At 32.0% G+C, this 21,363-nt stretch overlaps 1 protein-coding gene across 1 annotated transcript; it reads right to left on the bottom strand.

The window, feature by feature from the left end:
- Nucleotides 1-1,264: 1,264 nt before the first annotated feature.
- On the bottom strand, nt 1,265-20,660 carry LOC149782247 (uncharacterized). Its single transcript, XM_089935098.1, has 11 exons — nt 20,434-20,660; nt 18,521-18,610; nt 14,809-14,893; nt 14,407-14,484; nt 14,046-14,154; nt 13,731-13,765; nt 13,092-13,185; nt 12,284-12,438; nt 11,282-11,452; nt 10,481-10,582; nt 1,265-9,810 (listed from the first exon to the last, which is right to left on the bottom strand). Exons 1-11 carry the CDS (start codon nt 20,658-20,660, stop codon nt 5,740-5,742), a joined length of 5,217 nt encoding a protein of 1,738 aa, XP_089791224.1. The 3' UTR covers nt 1,265-5,739.
- Between the last annotated feature and the right edge of the window lie 703 nt (nt 20,661-21,363).

Genomic DNA, 21,363 nt, shown 5'->3' with positions numbered 1-21,363 from the left:
GAGAGAGAGAGAGAGAGAGAGGGGTGGAGGGTTCGCCCGTAAGTGATGGAAGAAAATTGTAACTTAAGTTTGTATAATAATTTTTTTAAAGTTTATTTCCAAATGCCATGCTCACGATGGTGGTCACCGCACATAAGTCTAAGGGACCTGGCCAAAAGGATCCAAATCAGGCCCCTCGTTTGCTCTTGCAGTTACTGCTGATATGCATTGAATCGATATTTATTATCTTAGAACGTTTATTTAATTGAACCAATGTCAATAACTACTTAGGGGCCGTCCATTTAGCACGTACGCATGTAGGGAATTGGGGGTTAACCACCGACCCACGAGAACCTACCGGCAAGCTTTCTCGCATATCAACGTTGGCTTAGAATGAACAGGACACAGCACGCAGTCTCTTAGAATATAGTTAGGAAGGAGAGAGAGAGAGAGAGAGAGAGAGAGAGTTGTTGTTGTTGTTTTCATTGTTATAGGATTTAACGCCATTTTTCAGCACAATATAGGCTATACATGGCGGCCAGTATTAATGGTGGAGGATGTTGTTGTTGTTGTGGGGTTTAACGCCATTTTTCAGCACACGATAGGCTATACATGGCGGCCAGTATTAATGGTGGAGGAAGAACCCGGAAAGCCCCGGAAAGAACCACCGACCCACGAGAAGCTACTGGCAAGCTTTCTCACATGCCCACATTGGCTGAATCTTAGACTCGAACCGCCGCAGACAGAGGTGAGATGGCAGTGATCCGTAACGAAGAGCGCTTTAGACCACTCGGCCACTCGGGGCCCCCTTAATGGTGGAGGAAAAAGCCGGGATATCACCGTAAAGAATCACCGACCCACGAGAACCTACCGGCAAGCTTTCTCGCATATCCAAGTTGGCTTAGAATGAACAGGACACAGCACACAGTCTCTCAGAATATACCGGTAGTTAGGAAGGAGAGAGAGAGAGAGAGAGAGAGAGAGAGAGAGTGCAAATGACAGCGATCGAGAGAGCGAGTAAGAGAGATAAAAAAATTGAAATGTTATTTTGGAAACTTTATTTTATTTATTGACAGCCACAATAATAATACAAAAGTATTTTGAAGAAGAAAACAAAATTTAATAACAACAGATACAGCAATATAAGATTTTATATGAAAATCTTGAAATAACATTATTTAAAAAGTTAAAATAAATGAAGATGTCTGATGCATTTCACTAAAACCCAATAAAATATATGACAACTGATGATGTAAAACATAAACATCAGTTGGTCATTATCCTAAGGGGTAATAGCGCCAGTCAATTTCAGCAGTAGATATCACATCATAATGAAGAAAAATTAAGACCCATGTATTGAATGGAATGAAATATATAAAAGTATTGGGTTAACGAAAGAATTACTTACAATATACCATTAGGAAAAGATGGGAAGTAAAGCTAATACTGTGCCGTCTACCCGCAGTTTAAGGAGCTGAGCAGTGAAAACCACTAACATGTTATTAACATGTCGTTCTGTCAGGCAGGAGTTAACTTGCAGGCACTCTAGCATTAGCACTAGAGTGAAACAAAAAAAAAAATAAATAAATAAATAAATAAATTTAAAAAAGTAGTACATTAAAGATCGGACAAGATTTATGACTCTGGTGACTGTTATGTGGATAAATATACATTTCTTTGTGACCGTTAACCTTCAAGACAATACTTGGAGACAATAAACTGCTTGCAATTTTTAAGTAGATATTTCTTCAAAATAAATATTATTAATCTTGTTCATAAAACTGTATTTGAAAAAATAATGTGTTGTAACTATTACATACATCCAAACCACATTAATAATAATATTCAAAAGTCAAAACTTAGACCATTATTCTACTCTTGAATATTAACATAAAAACTTGTTTAATATTGAAGGAATGAAGAATATTCGCAGTATAGATCATGACTATCAAAATATGTGAAGATTTATTTAAGTAAGACAAAGATCTGACAGTAATCTTAATATTAGTGTATAAAAAGAAAGTAAAATAAATTAAAACAGCAGGAGGAAAATATTTAAAACATTATTTACATATAAGTTCGTATCAAATTCATAGAAAAGGTCATTTTATCATTATTGGTTTCATATTTAAAGAATGAGGAAATCCTATACTTACTCATCATGATGTCAGTCAAATTTAAACTGCTCTTGTCAATTTCACAAGTTGACATAATATCACAATGAAGCAAAATTAAGACCTATGTATTACATGTAACGTAATTTATTTAAAAAAGTATTGGGTTAATGGAAGAATTGCTAACTATATACCGTTATGAAAACATGAGAAGTAAATCTAATACTGTGCCGTCTACCCGCAGTTTAAGGAGCTGAGCAGTGAAAACCACTAACATGTTACTAACATGTTGTTCTGTCTGGCAGGAGTTAACTTGCAGGCGCTCTAGCATTAGCATTGGAGTGCAAAAAAAAAAAATAATTATTAAAAAAATATTACAATAAATTATTTATCTATCTCTGTCTATCTCCCCAAACAATAATCAATTGTGCAATCAATTTACAATTACAATCTAATACTATGTACTAGTGTTAACCATTATTACACTTACAGTAATGTGCAATTATAAAGAACAATGAGGCAGTCGGTGTAATGGATTCCTGACCCATTACTACCTGGATAAGGTGAATAATACTAAGAAAATAAATTTAAACAAAATTAAATTATCAAATGGGCAAACAAATGTGAAGCTATTATCAGTAAGAAGTGGAAATAATGTTCTACTCTTAAATAGGGATAATGTATTATAAACGCGATTGAAAACATTGGCTACTATAAACATAAGGAAGATATTAGCACTATTACAGATAATACATTTTGTTAAAATAATGAATATTTGAATTGTGCATCTGTTGCACCGAAAAAGTCAAAACTTAGGCCATTTTTATTCTACTCTTGAATATTAACATAACATACAAATTTGTTTAACATTGAAGGAACGAAGAATATTCGCAGTTTAGACCATGACTCTCAAAATAAGTGAAGATTTAATGTAAATAAAACAAAGATCTTGGTGTTGTTGGTGTTGTTGGAGGGTTTAACGCCATTTTTCAGCACAAGATAGGCTATACATGGCGGCCAGTATTAATGGTGGAGGAAGAACCCGGGGAAACCCAGGAAAGAAACACCGACCCACGAGAAGCTACTAGCAAGCTTTCTCACATGCCAACATAGGCCAAACCAGCAACTCGAGCCCACGCAGACAGAGGTGAGATGACAGTGATCCGTAACACTGATGGCGCTTCAGACCACTTGGGGCCCCCAAACAAAGATCTGACAGTAATCCTAATATTAGTGTACAAAAAGAAAGTAAAATAAAATAAAACAGCAGGAGGAAAATATTTAAAACCTTATTTACATATAAGTTTGTATCAAAATCATAGAAAAGGTCATTTTATCATTATTGGTTTCATATTTAAAGAATGAGGAAATCATATACTTACTCATCATGATGTCAGTCAAATTTAAACTGCTCTTGTCAATTTCACAAGTTGACATAATATCGTAATGAAGCAAAATTAAGACCTATGTATTAAATGTAACGTAATTTATTAAAAAAATTATTGGGTTAATGGAAGAATTGCTAACTATATACCATTATGAAAACATGAGAAGTAAAGCTAATACTGTGCCGTCTACCCGCAGTTTAAGGAGCTGAGCAGCGAAAACCACTAACATGTTATTAACATGTTGTTCTGTCCGGCAGGAGTTAACTTGCAGGCACTCTAGCATTAGCATTAGAGTACACAATAAAAAAAAAAAAAAAAGTTCATCAAAGATCGGACGATAGTTATGGCTCTCTGGTAAGTGTTATGTTGATAAATATACATTTCTTTTTGACCGTTGACCTTCAGGACAATACCTGGAGACAATAAACTGCTTGTAATTAGACCACTCGGGGCCCCTGTATTAAATGTAATGTAATTTATAAAAAAGGTATGGGGTTAATGGAAGAATTGCTAACTATATAACATTATGAAAACATTAGAAATAAAGCTAATAATGTGTCGTGTCTTCTACCTTCAGTTTAAGGAGCTGAGCAGTGCAAACCACTAACATGTTATTAACATGTCATTCTATCAAGCAGGAGTTAACTTGCAAATGTAATATATGTATATAAAAGTATGAGGGCAATGAAAAAATTAATGAATTTACATCATTATGAAAGGACGGAAAAAAGGCAAATACTGTGCCATTTACCTGCAGTTTAAGAGCTGAGCAGTGAAAAAAACTAAAATGTTAGTAGCATCTGAATAAGAAAAGCTAGCAAAATTTATGAAATAAAGAACTAAAACGATCTCCGGCTCTCTATTAATTTTTCTGTTGACTGATACACACAACATTTGTGCCAGTTAACATTTTTGAAATTAACCACAAAATATAAGTGTATAATTTTTAATACAGTAGTAAAATGAACAATAATTCTTTAAAGTATGACTGGAGAAACATAAGGATTGTAAAATAATTTTATCAGAGTTTGTCAGTTACAATCCAAATGTTTAAAGTGTAACATACCAAAAGAAATTAGTGATAGTGGTCGGGTAATGATGAAGTGAATCGCTAATGTTGATTGATAAATGTAGAATTTTTTGTTTAATGGAGCAAATAAAAATGTCTAAGTGGGTGTTAAAATATGGATACATTTGTCAAGTACATTTGATTAAAGATATAGCAGCAATAGTGAATAGTACTAAAGCTTGTATTTATAGTATCATGGATGAGTATAATAAAAAATGATTATAAACAAAATAAAAATAGATGAAAAAAAGCAGGCATGAAGGACAAATCTTCAAAAGAACAAATGTGAAAACCCTAAGAAGCTGAAACAGTGGGCAAAGACTGGAGATATTAAAAAGATCTAGGCTTTGGAAATTGTGATCAGGTAAAGGATGTTGAAAAGTTGGAATGGCGGCATAGGAAAAAAATGAAGCTATATTTTGTGAGGCTAGAACATGTAAATGAGATTTGTTTAATGCAAATTAACTTCAGGCTCACATGGGAAGCATATCTTTGGATACTGATTGAAAAATGGGAAACTTTACATATCTCAGGATATAGAGAAGAAAGCACAAGACAAACTATATATGAGCCAATGGAAACTTAAACATTTCTTATGGCAGAGTACCAATGATGGTTAGTATGTCAGTGAACTATTGAAAGAATAAAGGTATGCTGCTACTGGAAAAGATGGCAACGATTTTTAATAAAGCAAAAAGTTGTGATTCTTGTTTTCATGTACAATAAACCCTTATATTTAATAATCTGAAAAAAACTGAGCTTGGAAAATCTGGAATGTGTTTACTATAATACTGCTTAATAACGTACAGTAGAAACCGTAATAAGTTTATTTCAATGTAGTTACGAAAATAAGTCTTTTAAAAACTTAGAAATATAAACAAAAGTACCTATTTGGAATCTTCGGATGCTTTTTCAACCTTCAACTTAATCTGACATCTTATCATGTGTAACAATAATATCAAATGTCATTTTTTTAATAGAAAAAAGTATCTTTACATTACTTTATGAAATTTGTCTCTGTTTATGATCATTTTATATATTGTAAATATGTTTCACATCTAAATTTTGGAGTAAAAATTACTCCCTCAACTGCAATAATATACCCAGAAATTGTATCAAACAAAACAATGTAAAATGCAGCAAAGAAATTTAAGAATATGAAGGTGTTCCAATGATCTATAACATACATCTAAACTCCAGCTAAAGCAACTGTCATTTGTTTTTGATACCTTTCACTTTTTCTTACATTCCATTCATGTATGAAAAATTGTAAGTAGAAGCAAAAATGTTCTTGGGTCATTTGACGAGCTGATGATTTAATACACTGAATGAAACTGTTAAATTGTTCACATATTGAAGAATTTATAGAGTCAAATCCAATCAGTCTTGATGATCGATATGCACAGGAACATTTGTGAGCAAATCCATGGAAAATGTCATGGAAGAATCTAACATCTCTAAAAAAGCCACTTTCTCGGTTTAAACAATACTCATGGAGATTACATGCAAAGTCATAAAATATATTCTTTGGTGGAGTTTCCAAGTGGGAATAAATTGATGCTGATGGGTCTTTACGTCCTTCGGCATTTGTCATATGAAATCCATAACAATGTCCATGATTAGGACAGAACCAAAGAAATAAAGATGAAGTACCAGGTGCGGAAATATGAGTTTTAGAGAAATATTTTTCACAGCGATCATGATCTAAAGGTGGATCATCATAAGCCAATGTTGTTTTCCTTTCACAGTCAATAGAAAATTTTCTGACTGAACGCAATTTCTTTCCCGACTCAGAAAAATAGTATGCTCTCCCGAACTTTGGAGGATTATAAGTACCAAACTGTGGCAATGCAGGTTCAGCTGGAGTTACATTTATTTCACTAACTTGTGTTATTAAATAACGAATGAAGTCAACTACATCTTGGCGTATACAATCTTCACCATTCTCATTAATGTTGCCAAGCATTGATGTTGCAATCAAATCTCTTATTTCAGGTGAATATTCACGCATTTCCTGCATTTTTCTATTGAAGAAAAGATCTCCACCATTATTAACCTTTTCTCCTGTCATATGATCCAAAAGTTCTACAATGCAATCCAAATACGTATGAGGGATCAAGCTAATGATAGGAGCTGTTGTAGACAACATTTTAACAACATTAGCAAATGCAATATTTTTATCTGGTAAAATATTTTCATCCTCTGACATGTGTGCAAGAAATCGTCTGAAAACCGGCTTAACTGAATCACATAACAAAGACAAAAGTAAATTATTTCTGTTAAATTGTTCTTCATGTGGCAGAATCTCCTGCTGTGGTATTTCTTTTAAAATTACACTGCTTATGTAATGCAAATGTTCTCTGGCTTGTTTTAAGCTATCTTTATCAATGCCTGTCCTGTCAGGAAGGAAACATCTTGTCATTCTTCTGTGCAGTGTTGGTAAGATGGTATCAGGGTCATCTGGTTTGCTTATTTCCTCAAAGTTAGCATTGCGAAACCCAACTCCAACTTTCGTTCCATCACATGCAAGCTGATTTGGGGCAAACCCACAAACTGGACAGGGTTTTCTGAAATCTATCTTCATATTTGAAGCCCAGCTGAACCACCATTTCCTAAATACTACATGATCCATGAATGTGCGGAAATCTGGATTTGATTCACGGTAATCTTTAGTTCTAAGGTCACAAAATGATGAAAACGTCAATTTAGAACACAAAACCTGGTTTACAAATGCCCATCCAATCTCATCACCTGCAGCAGTGTCTCTTGTAGCAACATGAATGCACAGAGATTGCCCTTCATCCCATTTTATTTTACATGGTGCTTCAGTTTTAACACATATTCGTGTTAAAACTCTACAATGCACTGGTGCAATTTTTGTGTAAATGGTCAATGTACGATCAAAAACAGTTTTACCATTTAAATGATCTAAATCAGTCCACCCAGCACCGCACTGACATGAAAACTCTGGTATCTCATTCACAAGGTCAGGTCCTTTTACACAACCATTTTCGATATTGCTAAAGTCTGAAGTGATCCAAATGTATCTTTCCCTTATGTTCTTGGCCAATTTTGAATCTTGCTGTTTTCGTGCTGAATGTGTACTTACACAAGGAAAGGACCAACGTCCATCATTGACATTAAAGTTTGAGTCATTTCCTGTTGAAAACTGGTCTTCAATATTCATTTCAACATCCATACTTTCAGTAAAGGCTTCAGTTTGCAAATCATCTGCAGTATCATTAAATAAACAATTGGAAAACTCCATCCAGTAATGAGGCGCATTTTTTAGTTCCAGCAAATGGCAACATAGGTTTCCTCCTTTAGTGAGCAAATCTACATTTCTTTTGAATCCCTTTCTACTTCTGCAGAAACCATTTGTACATGAAAGTATAAAACGCTGAACACGGTCACTGAACGTTAAATGTACAAATGAAATTTCATCATCATGCAAGACTGAAAATTTCTTTGCATTTGGTCGGCAAGATGACAACTCAACTACCTTCATATCTTTGAATGATAGACTTCTCTGTATCACTGCTTGTATGTTTGTAATTGCTGCATTTTCATCACTTTCAATATTTGGAAAAATATCTTCTTTTAATACTCGACAATGCATGCACTTTATACCATTTATATCCAAGGCATCATACTGTTCTTCTTCTATATCACTGAAACATTCTAAAAGTGTGCGATAAATTTTACATGTACAAGTGTAGAACATTCCATTTTCAAACTGCTCCCTTGTCGTCACGACATACTCAGACTTCTTGAATTCTCCCGTTTCATCATCATAGTCATTCATGACAGCAATTAATTTGTGCTCATCAAAAACCTGTATAACTAAATCTCCATATTCAAGTAGCTGTTTCTTGAAATTATCATAGATACTTATATCTTTCATTACATTTTCATTCTTTAGGTCAACAGTTTTCAATACCATTTCTGCTGTCACAATCTTTCCACGTGGTGTGAACATTTTCCTACGTACTGGCGCAGGTTCAGCATGATACACAATATTTTCACTGGCACTATTATTGTGATCATTTTCCTGGCAAAGGTCTCTGTAGACTTTGAATAACTCACCAAATTGTTTGTTCTTGTAAAGATAAAGCGCCTTGTTCCTTAATGATTTAGCACTATAACAGATAGAAAAGCGATACAGAAATTTTATTATGTCAATTCCATGGTCATTTGATAATAAATATAGCATAATACTTTGTTCATATAGAGACTCAACAGAAGCAAAACGTTTTAGAAAGTCTACTGAAGATTTCTCATAACGATCCAAAATTCTGATCTCTGGATAATGACATATGATATCACGAATAGCAGGAGTCTTCAGCATTTCATTGTCACAGGACATGTAATAGGCATCCGATACATCTTTGCCGATTTTAACAGTGAATCCTTTGCGAGTGGTAAGAACAAAACAGGCACATAATTCCAAGTTGGTGAAATTTTCAGCATGCTCTGCAAGTTGTAGTTTTCTTTCCTTCAAATTACTTAAATTATATTTATATACTTTATCTGGTCTGCTATGACTTTTATGTGAACCTTTCATTTTCCTCTGTGTTATCTTTTTTTTATCTTCATCAGTGGCAATGTTGCACAAGAAAAGTGATTCTTTTGAGATAGTCAATTTCTCACATATTAGATGTGAAAAATTCTCCACCATAAAATTTTGATAATATCCTGATTCAATATATCGCATATAATAAAATGGTGCTTCACTGCTGTCATTTATAATTTTAAGTAAAGTAAATACGAATACTCCCTCAGTACAATTAGGAAAAGTGGCTATATTTATAGCAGCATCCTCAAATTGTTGAAGCTGCTTATTCTTCGAATCCATGAAATGGCACTCTATCAACTGACTGATGATGTCATGCTCTATGTAAATGGCTTTATGGCACTTTTCCAAATTGGTTGTAAACACATTTTTAGCAATGCTAACTTCTGATAAATCTGACTTTCTTTTCCTGGATAAAGTTTTATTGTTAATATCTGTAGGATGTAATGCGGCTTCCTGCTGTAAAGAATTTGACACAGGAGTTTTAACTTCTATACTGTCATCTGTTGTCCACTTTTCTCCTAGAAGCTGCCTCTTGCAAATATATTCTGCAGTTTGCTTTTCAAATTCACGAGCATTGGAACTGTTTAGCATAGATAAGTACTGGCTGTGATCTTCAATAGTGTATGGGTATTTTGGTGGCATTCTGAAATCTTCATCCAGTAAAAGGAGATGCAGTTTGCTTTGCTGTTGACAAAAAAATAAAGTTAACTGTAAATAAAACATCTTGAATATCACTATAAATACTATTTTATAAAGATCTTTGTTATCATCAAAATGTTATCAAATGAGCTTAATTATTAGGAAACTATGCAGATTGTTATGTATGAGAGACATTACACACAGACTGAAAGTTAAATGAGAAAAGAGGGTGAGCTGATTACCTAAAAAAATAAAAAATAATCAAGGTACGCATTAGTAGTAATGTATTACATTATAATTAAACTATTCCTCGAGTAGAATATTGTCTTAATCAGTTCCAATATAACTGCTCATTCTGCATATAGCAATATTTTATATATGTAAGAGGAAAAAAATATAGGAACTGAACAAATTAGTTTAGGTAAATAATTACTTTCAAATCAGCAAATGAAATAAAACTTATCATGAAATATCCACTGAAAAATAATTAAAGTTGGAATATTAAGAAACTGTCACAAAATTTCATGTTACAAAATAATAAAGGTAAAACTAGATCACAGAAAATTAAGAAATCCTAAGTTTAACTATACCATACAATATGGATAACTGATATGATAATGAAAGCTATGTGATAAATAGAACTATCAGTGAACCAAAAACATGCATTTTTTAATTTCAAGGCGCATTTCTAATGACCATCATTGTAATATCTCACCAATGGCACTGGACATAAATGCAGATCACTAGTTATTTTTGATAACTGTCCAAGAGGTAAAGCTTGTTGCCATTCTTCAATGGAATGAAAAGAAAACTGTTCCTGCAAATGTGATAAAATATTTTTTTTTAAATGTTTAAAATAAGTAATTTTTTTCATTACAACAAAACCTTAAATATCATGTATATTCCAGAGAACAGTACATAAAGAAGCTGAAAACAAAATATATTCTGAACATTCAAATGTTGTCCAAGAATTAACTCATATGATAATCAAGATGGCCTTAAAAACATGACAGTGAATAAAGAACTGGGCTCTCATTCACCAACAGTCAGATTTTCACAACTTAAAGATGAAGAAATTCATAGCAAGTAACCAAAAACATGGTTAGGTCATCAGAAATAATTGTCTTTTATATATGACTAATGCTGTAGCTGGTTTTGAAAGAAAGTTCCTCTTCCAGTTTCACAATTGTAATAATGAAGCAGTTAATATTGTCATTACAAAGTTACTATAATTATGATTAAGGTCTTCATAAGGACCAAACTAGTGTTACTGGCCACAGCAGATTTTTCTAGGCCAAATAATTTTCATAGCCCAACTTATTTAATTTTGTCTGTGATGTAACCAATTTGTGATGACTGTAGCATGTGATTGACATTTTCAAAAGTTTCAGTGCACTATTATTATGTTTTAAGGACTACATTATTCATGAATGAATGAAAAAAGAAATATATGACAATAACTGAGTCACACTCTACAATGTAGACAAAAAAATGCAAAAACTGTAAGATTACATACCAAATAAATGTGTTTTAATACATGTGTTTCCAACTCATTTCCATCGTAACTGGTAAAAGCACAGTCTTTCCATTGACATAACATGCCAGGATGAATATGACCTATTACATGCTGTCCTAAAAGCTGCTCTGTTTGGAATGTTTCTGTGCAAGATTCCCAGGAACATTCGATCTAGAGAGAGATTAGTAGAATAGGGCATGATATGGGGAACTAAAATACTGTAACTATGAGAACTAATTCACGTGTTAAACAAAACTGAACCTCTTTGAAAGTATTTTCCTACTTTTTAAAGTATAAAAAAAGAGAAAAAGATGACCATGAAAACAAATAAGTTTAAAATGCTAATCTTGTATATTAAGGAAACACTGGCAGTTAACCAATTCAGCCCCGATCCTGTCTGTAGGCGTGATGAGGCTGTACCCTACTTCAAAGCCCTGAAGCAGAAATTGATGTTTCTAATACAACTAGTCATTATTCTCATGGATAATTTGTTTAAAACAGCTGTATTACGATGTATTCAAAAATAGTACCCCAAATGTCCTTCCAACGCACATTTCAGGCAAAAAAGACAAAAACCTATGGGGCCGAATGAGTTAAATTTGGTTTATTATGATCACTCACACTGCATAGAAACTTTCACAGTTCTGACTGTACACACTACTGCTAGTTATATTTGCCGATCAGGAATTTCCTAGAACTTATTTCTCATTGATACATATTCTGTTTTAGTGAAATACATATCAATTCCTCGTATGATAATTTTTAATATATATATTGTGAACAGAAGGGAGAAAAAAATAAAATGTGTGTACCCAAAAGGTATGTTGTTGTTGTTGTTGTGGGGTTTAACACCATTTTTTAGCACACGATAGGCTATACATGGGAGCCCGTATTAATTGGTTGAGGAAAAACCAGGGAAAACCCCAGGAAAAACAACCAACCCATAAGAAGCTCTGGCAAGCTTTCACACAAAGGTATAGATGACAATATAGAAATAATTACCACTGGAGGTCCAGGATTTTCTTCAACATCACCAGAAAGGATCAGTTTCATTTTTGCAAAGTTCTTCCAATAAAATGCAGCAATTTTCTTTACAAATGACAAACAGTTTGACAGCACTGTTTGATCTCTTTTGTCTCTTTGTTCACATTTCATGCCTATATATTGATAAAGATGATAAATTTAATAATAAATGAACGAAACATCCATCAACAATATGTAACAACTGTATTCAAGGTGATGTTAAATGTGGCATGGCATCACTTTGTTGACAGGAATTTTGCATGAGTATGCAAGGTATGTGCTTATACAATGGCGAGAAACAGCATAAGAAAGATCTGATAATTTGCTTAATGATATTACTAAAGGCATCAGCGTCTTGAGCCAGAGTAAATATTATATCGTAATACCCTGGTTTTCTTTCTGATAAAAAATGACTATCACGGATGATATATGGCATTAAATCCACAAAGCTGAGTATCGTGTCTGAAAGGAAATTATTCATGCCTTATTGACAAATAAATGTTGAATCATTTATTGTGAAAGACACAAAATAATGTTCAAATTAAATAAAGGGAAAACGATTAAGTCATATTAAAGTTCCACTTTACACATTCTATACCTCAGTCTTAATAAAACGGCACATTAGGATGGCACTATATATACATATATATATATATATATATATATATATATATATATATATATATATATATATATATATATATATATAGACACACACAGAAAGTGAGAGAGATGAAAATAGTAAACAGACCAGATACATAACTGTAATACTGAAATGTATATTTACCAAATAACTGCATTTCAGGAACATCCAATGCAATAAAATCACTATCAGTTATGGAACTTATGTGACTGGATGCTTTACAAGTATATATCTCATCCTGTAAAAGGGTAAATTCATTATAAAGCCAATGATTGAGGGTTGTTGAGCATTTTATAAATAGGACACTAGAAGTATTAAATAGCTATACATACACAGATATCAACAAAGATGAAAATTGTACCCTGATTCTGTTGGAAGATAAATTTTAATTTATGCATGAATTATTATCATCAAAAAGAAAATTGATATCTTTTCAAGATATTATTATAGGAACATTAAAATATAACATGGACTGTATTAAGGTTTCAGAAATAATTTTATTTAAGTCAACTTTATCTGTCATGTTGAAGTAACTATGTGTGTGTGTGTGTGCGCGCAAATACCCAATCATGAATCATATGCATTAATTAAAAAATGTACACCATGAATTAGTTATGTAAGTATTTCTGGAACAAACTAAACAAACGAAGTAGTATAAGTTGTCCTCATTCAAAACAAGTGATGGCTGCCTTAACACAAGAAGCCAAAATATAATTTTGGTAAACATAATTAAAATTATTAAGTTCTGAATTGTATTTAAGCAGAAACTAATATATATCATACCTTCATATGGTTTGGTTTGAATGAAGCATCCTTATCTGGAAAGGAATAAATGTTTTAGATTCGATTAAAGAAAAGGCTTACAAAGAGGAAACAAAAAGCTAAGTAATAATTAAGGAATAAAACAATATTTGTGTATCTATGCTGGAAAATGAAAAACAATCAACTTCATATCACCGAATTTACAGGTCAAAAGCACCAAATATATAACACAATATAATTGTAATGCATCTATTTCATCAAGAATAAGCAAATTAACTGGGTTAATTTTTTGAAAATTTAATAATAATTTGGCAATAACTACTTCAAGAAACATACACATGATCTCCTCCATTTTCTTTCTATGAGGAACATGTCTGCTCAAGTAATGGTTCAAAAGAAAGTCTTCCTTAGTGCATTTCACACGGCACTCAGGACAGCAGAATACCTAAAAAAATAAAAATATTTCAACAGTAATAGTGTTTTAGGAAAATAGAAAAGCACTTAAATGTTAACAATGCTGCACTTTTTAATAGCTTAGTATTCATTATTATTAAAGAACAGTGATTCAAAAATATATATAAAAAATCTCAAGATCAGATTTCTTCTTTACTGGTCAAATGTGAAAACATTAGCCACAAAACAGTATTTAGAATGATAAAATAAGAAAAAAAACAATTGTATAGTATTTTCTACTTACCTTTGCAGGGATGATTTTCTGGATGAATCTTTTCACTTTTGGTTTCTGGTGTGTACAGGCAGCATGAATATGTCGATCCTTAAAAAGTTAAACTTTATATGATGGCACAAAATCAAGCAAATTTGATAACAACAAATGTTGTCATTAACACAGTCATATGCAAAGGTGCCTATATCATCATTTGCTCTGAAATTTATAAATAAATACCTTGTTAATTATATTATCATATATTTTTAAAAAAAGGAAATTTCCAAAGTCATTACTTTCACTGTAGTTTCTATAACAAACTATAATACCGCAAACAGCACCGGTCTTTTATTCAATAACTTTTTTTTTAAACTTTCAGACTGAAACATTTATACTTTGATAATTAACATTTATACCTTAATACTAAACAATTACCTTGTATATGTTATGAATAGCTGTTGGTGGCAATATTACAGCAACATCCTCACTGACATGCACTATTATCTCATGCTGCTCTAATCTGCATAAAAAGTATATATCATCAAAAACATTTCAATAGTTATTTTCCTGAGAAAAAAATTAATTGAAACAAACTTATCAAAGTATCAGGAATAACTCTTGACACATAAAAAAGGACACCTGATACAGTTAAATAAAAGACCTGGCAAATGCGTCACTCGAATCATAAATGTAAAAATACGTACGTGTCTTTCAAGAGAATTTTTTTAACGAAAAATAAGAATATGCGAACAATATTATAATGATGGCTACACACATTGGCTGTAAGGGGTGGAATCTGATGAAGAATATTCACTCTAATATAAAATATTATTATGAAATAAAGATGCATAAAAATGTAATTTCAATTATTATTACCATTTAGCAAATATGCAGTTTATATAAAAAGTTAAGATAGATTCATATTGCTGGCAATGTCAGTTTTCCACAAAAAGAAATGAATAGGCCATTCTTAATCTATGATGGTATATATGTTCAGTACACAAGCACTACCAGTTAACAATTCTCAGATGATTTATTAATCATAATGTAGCAACGCAGCTGTACAGATATCAGTAAATTACTATCATCAAACAATAGCATAACTGATGATTATTTTCCTGCTCAAGTAAAAAAATATCACTTGGAAAAAGGGAAAAGAAAGACAAGAAAAATAACAATATTAAATACTAACAACTATAACAAAGTATGTAAACTGAAGCTGCTTTTACACAGGTTCCAATCGACACACCCATAATGTATGTATTAATGAACACATGCACATTGAATAAACTTGAATCAAATATATAATCAGTGTGAAAATTTTGCTCTTGTATAAGTGAACAGATTCAGTATTATCATCTATAAATAGACATGCAGAATAGGTTAACATATTTTTTAACTAAGCTGCAGGATTGATCATAATCTCTATAATTGGAAACTATAGCAGGCATGGCCTTACATAATTGATTAAATGTACAGTACCAATCCTCTATTTCTTAGAATGCCAAATATTGTAATTTTTATGTTTCATATAAATGTATGGCAAAATATAAAACAATTATTAAAGCAGTAAACAACATTGTTTGAATATTTAATGTACAAATGAAGTAAAAACAAATGCATTTAGGTTATAAATTATAACAATAATTGAAAAGTTAACTAATCACTAATTTTGAAACACACTGGCTGTCATAAATACCCACAGGAACCCCAATACGATTTTAATACCTTTTAAAGAAATTGAAAATTCTCATTGCATGAGTGTTGTATATATTCTTTTTAGTGGTTTTATACTTCTCCAGGCCAGGGGAATTTTTTTAAAAATTAAAACAAATATTGTTAGTAGTAACAATATAACAAATTTCATTTCTGAAGTATGTGCATTATTAAAATGAATTGAAAGAAAAAAGAAACCAGTCTGGTCCATAATGAACACATTTTGTTATGACTGAATAATAACTAGTAATTTTATAAAAAATAACAATATAGAAGGTAGTGAACATACTGAGCTTTTGTACTGTAAATAAAGATATGCCACACTGCATGATTTCATTATGTGCTGATGAAAGGATAATTTAATGGTAAATTAACATGCACATTGTGACAAAGATAATTGTACTGTAAATTAACATCCACATTCAGAGATCGCATTAACTTTATAAGGTGGCATGATTTATGTCATCATTTGTATAGTAACTGATAAAGAACAACTGGAGTCATCTGAGAAAGATTTTAATTAGTTTTATTGGATTTTTAATGAAGCGTTAACAATTTATCAGTTACATAACTATAAGGTTTCCTTGTCACAGTCTATAGCCAGTGTGTAAAACCGGTTTTGGCCAAAGACCAGATTGCATTTTCTAAGACCAATCGAGGGCTGAAAACAAATTTCTTTAATATTATTACTGTTCACACGCCAGATTAGGCCCACTGGCAAGGGCTTGTGCATCTATGGTATATAGTGATGTCAAAACCATGCCAAAGACATATTGTGTCACACATTATCATGACAGTGGGCTAATATGCATTTACTGAAATGTGATTGCAATACAAATGAGATGCAACATCAGAGGTAAATTTCTGGTCTTATAACTCAACTAGAATAATGATGGTACTTATTGAATCATAGGATTTTAAGAATAAAACTTGTTATGTAAATAAGAAATCTGTATTTAAATGTGAAATATTTCTGCTTTTCCAACATGATTAATGATATAATATAACCTGACAATTGGCTTACAATTTATCCACCTTTAATCATTTTAGTTGTAAATGTAAAAAATGAACAGAAATGAAATATCAAAAAGGGAATCAACATAATAAAAACATGAGAAAAACAAACCTTTTCTGAGAACAAACTCTAGTTCTATGAGACTGAAAAGAGTTTCATTTTTATTGAAATTAAAATAAATATAAAGCAGAGATAAAAGTGATGCATGTCAGGATGAGAAAATTGATATCTTTTTCTTGTGAATGATATATCTGCCTGAGCTGTGAAACCTAACTTATGAAACAAGCGAGCTATGTACATTTTGGAAAATAGACTAACAATAATCATGAAATTTATTTATAAAATCTTTCAGATTTAATAAGAAATAAAAATGTCTCTTCCCACACCCACTTTTTTGATGTTCAAAAAGGCAATGATGTGATGGTGATGGAACTGATGTTTAATGCCATTTTAACACACTGTGAGATGGTTAAGGCTGAAAGTCACATAACTGGAACCAACTATGAGAAACTGACATTCATTTTTTGGAGTGTGAGTGGACTTGACAGCATCGGATTCATATGAACAATTCCTCAAACTATTTTTAAAATTTAACAAGACTTTCAAACTCTGAGACAAGACAAAAGCTACATTATGTCTATTTCAACCCTTGAACCATACCTGGACATTCCAAGCTTTCTGTCTGTGAGTTTATATAACCAACATCACTGTATATGTGAAATATCAGAATTCTTATAACAATTCCAGCCTGTACATGTGGTATATCTGATTCAACCTTTCACCCCCAACACAAAGCAGGTCGACTGAAACAATTCCGCTAAAATATTAGTTCAAAACTAGTAGGCATTAGATAGTTATGGCAAAGAAAGTTACTGCACAGATAAAGCTAGAGTATAAGAGTTTTGATCTATGAACAATAGATGTGTCAATGACTTTCACAATTTATGGGTGGGTGTAGATATGACACATGATCATATGATTCACGTTTCATATGAATAATTCTATGAAATCTTTGTGAAAACCCAGATATCGCTAAAAAGTTGCAGCCTGGATAAGCCTGACGTAGGCCTAACCTAACCTTTGACTCAAAACCATGAAGTGGAACATGTAGTTGAAACTGGTATATGACACCACTAGGACAATATAAATAAATTATACAACATATAATTCAAGACAGGAGTTATTCAAAAGACGTTGTGGCCGGGTCAAGACGATTAATTGACCCAGATTTTATTGAAAAAATATCAAGCTTTACAGATTTATGGCCATAATGTGAAAATGTGACGAACTGACTCATGAAAATAGGGATAACAATGCGGGGGGGGGGGGGCAGGGGAGACTTTAGTATAATTTCTTACTTTAGATGATACATTTTTCAATTTATCTTTATCTCTATCTAATACAAAATGCTCATACCTTTTTAACTCGTGTTGAAACAGGTACTCTGTATCGTTTATACCTCCTGAATTTGGGAATAAATGGCTTTTTGCTAAAATTGCAGCTCTCCTTAAATGAAATATTTATAAAACATTAACAATATATGTAAACAAAAAATTCTGTACTTTGGTCAGTCCAATTACTCTTAAGTATATAATAAGCACATTAATAATTTTACCTGTCATTTTAAAAAGGACAAACATGAAGTTGACATTTTCTAAAAACAAATAGGGGCAGAACATTATGATTTAACATGGACATATTGCTGTAATACCAAAATCATTTACCAAATATAGACTGATGTGAATATGTGACCTTATTCATGTTAAAAGCAAGTTTAGATTTTATGCAAAAACTATAATTTATGTTAGTCACCTTATCCTTGTAATCCATCGACTTAAGTTTATCTCTGGGTGGAAACTGCTTCACTACATCCGCATAAGACATACGGGTATCGACAAGGTCCAAGGATAACAATTTTTCAGCGCTGTTTACCTGCTCCATGTCCAAACTAACAACAAATGACTCCAATACTGTTTTCAATACATATGCACCATTTATATTTACATGGAGTCCATCACGTGCCAAATGCATACTTCGATCAAACAATGGGTTATAGTCAATAAAATGGCACTTATCACATTCTCGGCTTAAGCTCATAATGACATCATTTAGTGCAGCACATCCTCTTTGTAAGTCTGGTAAAACAGTAGAGTTCCAATGAAAAGATTTAAAGTTACTGGTGGTTCGAGGCAGAATTCCACAAACAGTGACCAGCATCGTGGGATTCATTTCCAGCAGCTGACGAATAAAGTCTCTGTAACAACTGAAAGCAAGAAGTGCACAAAAAGAATTAACTAAATGCAAACAAAACATGACTAATAAAACTGTGAAAATTTCAGAAATTCACAACCATAGTAACTGCTGCCATTTGGGAAATATAAAGAAAATGATACAAAAATTTAAAAACATCTGCTACCAGGGTTATTTTGTTCAACTCTCAAGCTCTAAGCAAAAATAAATATCCCATTTTGACATCATATGGCAAGATTTCGGAACAATCAACACACTTCATTTTTGTTGTAGCAATGTAAAAATTGTATTGTCATAAAGTGCAATATGTATTACCTAATTAATGTTACCCTCCTCCTGATGTTAAGGCTGTTTATTTGTGGCATTTGGTGGATTATTAGTTAATATATGTAGATTGTTGGAAGCTGAGAATACCAAAATCAGTTAAAATTGTGACAAGAATCTTGAATTAAATGAAGCTACTGAAACACTTTCTTCAATACTTTTATGTTTTTGTTCATTTTGTTAAAGAAACATACTTCAACTTAATCTGATTATGGCATTCCCGGCATAAATCACATTTCAGGCAAATGAAATGTAGGCCAACATAACTTGAAATCAGGTCCACATGATTGTGTGAGAAGTTTAATTTATTAAAAAAAAGGCATCAGAGTAAGAACAATCTCGCTAAATCATTGTGACTTTCATTTGTAGAAAAGCATCAATACGGGCTGCATAAAGTTTGAGATATTTCTGAAATCTGACTTCTCAATATGATGCTAGGTGACATCAAAACATGCTACACAAGCACAATTAATTAGGTAATAAAACATTGACCCCAAAACATAAATATCAGGGTCAATGTCTTAGACTGTATGACGAGTAGTCAATATGGATGCTAATCATGTAAATTTGTTATTGAAAATTATGCTGGTCATATTATAATTAGAGAGAATATTTGGAATTCATCACTAGCCAGTTGTACTCTGTAAGATCAATATAATAAATTAAATATACAATAGAAATTTATAATAGTTATGCTGCAAATATTGGGCACAAATAATAAATGTTTTCAAAGTCAAATTTACAAGTAAAAATACCTTGTAAATATGCTAACATCTTTTCCAACATCATTCGAACCTATGTGAAGAATCAGCAGGTCAGGTTTTTGGGCTCGGACAACATCTAACACTTTGGATTTAAAATTGGTGACATCTCCAACCAATTTCGCACCAGGAATAGTCAACAGGAATAAGTTGGGAAGATTCAGAAGACAACTGAGTTGCTTCAAATCGGAATCACCTTCAACGAAAATGCTCCTCGACATTCTGACAAGTATGCGGCAGCTATGCAAAATATACAATGAATATGAAATGAATATCCACTATTTAAAAGAAGTAACTGTCTTTCTAAAAAGAAAATATAAATTACATAAACACTAAATTATACTTTTCACACCAGATCAAGTGTAATAAAATGGAAGTTAATCATAAACACTTCAGAAAACAAACTACTATCTTGGGGTAAAAACGTATCAAATGAATATAACTAATAAAATATTTTCTAGTATATTCTTCACGCTATCAGTTCCAATACCTTAACTAGTATGTGAATATGCAAACTTCTTACTTAGGTAGTAATCAGATTTAAACACTAATACATATAAATGAACAAAAAAACTTAGCAATGCAAGTACAATATCAAATAAATTCAGCCAATATTCACAACAAATAGAAAATAAAGTCAAACTGATAAAACTTAAAAGGACTGAAACGAAAATTCAAATTGGTCTGGCAGTTGGTAACGTGACTATGGTCTATACAAACTAGTTTGTTAAATTTGCGCACTATGATAAACTGTAAAATAAATCAAAGCGTGATTAATTATAATTACATATATGTCTAACAATTTTTAAATATATATGAATCGAGAATATGGTAACTAAGATGCAGCAATTATTAATCGTTATCGCTCAAATTTGAAAGGCGTTCGCACGAATTTTGGTTCAAGCGGAAGCAGGAAGTAGAATT

Source organism: Sinohyriopsis cumingii, chromosome 15 (genome assembly GCF_028554795.1).
Source record: "Sinohyriopsis cumingii isolate HCF-2022 chromosome 15, ASM2855479v2, whole genome shotgun sequence".
NCBI lineage: Eukaryota > Metazoa > Mollusca > Bivalvia > Unionida > Unionidae > Sinohyriopsis > Sinohyriopsis cumingii.
The sequence above is the reverse complement of the archived record's forward strand: the minus strand, read 5'-3'. Positions and strand labels throughout refer to the sequence as shown.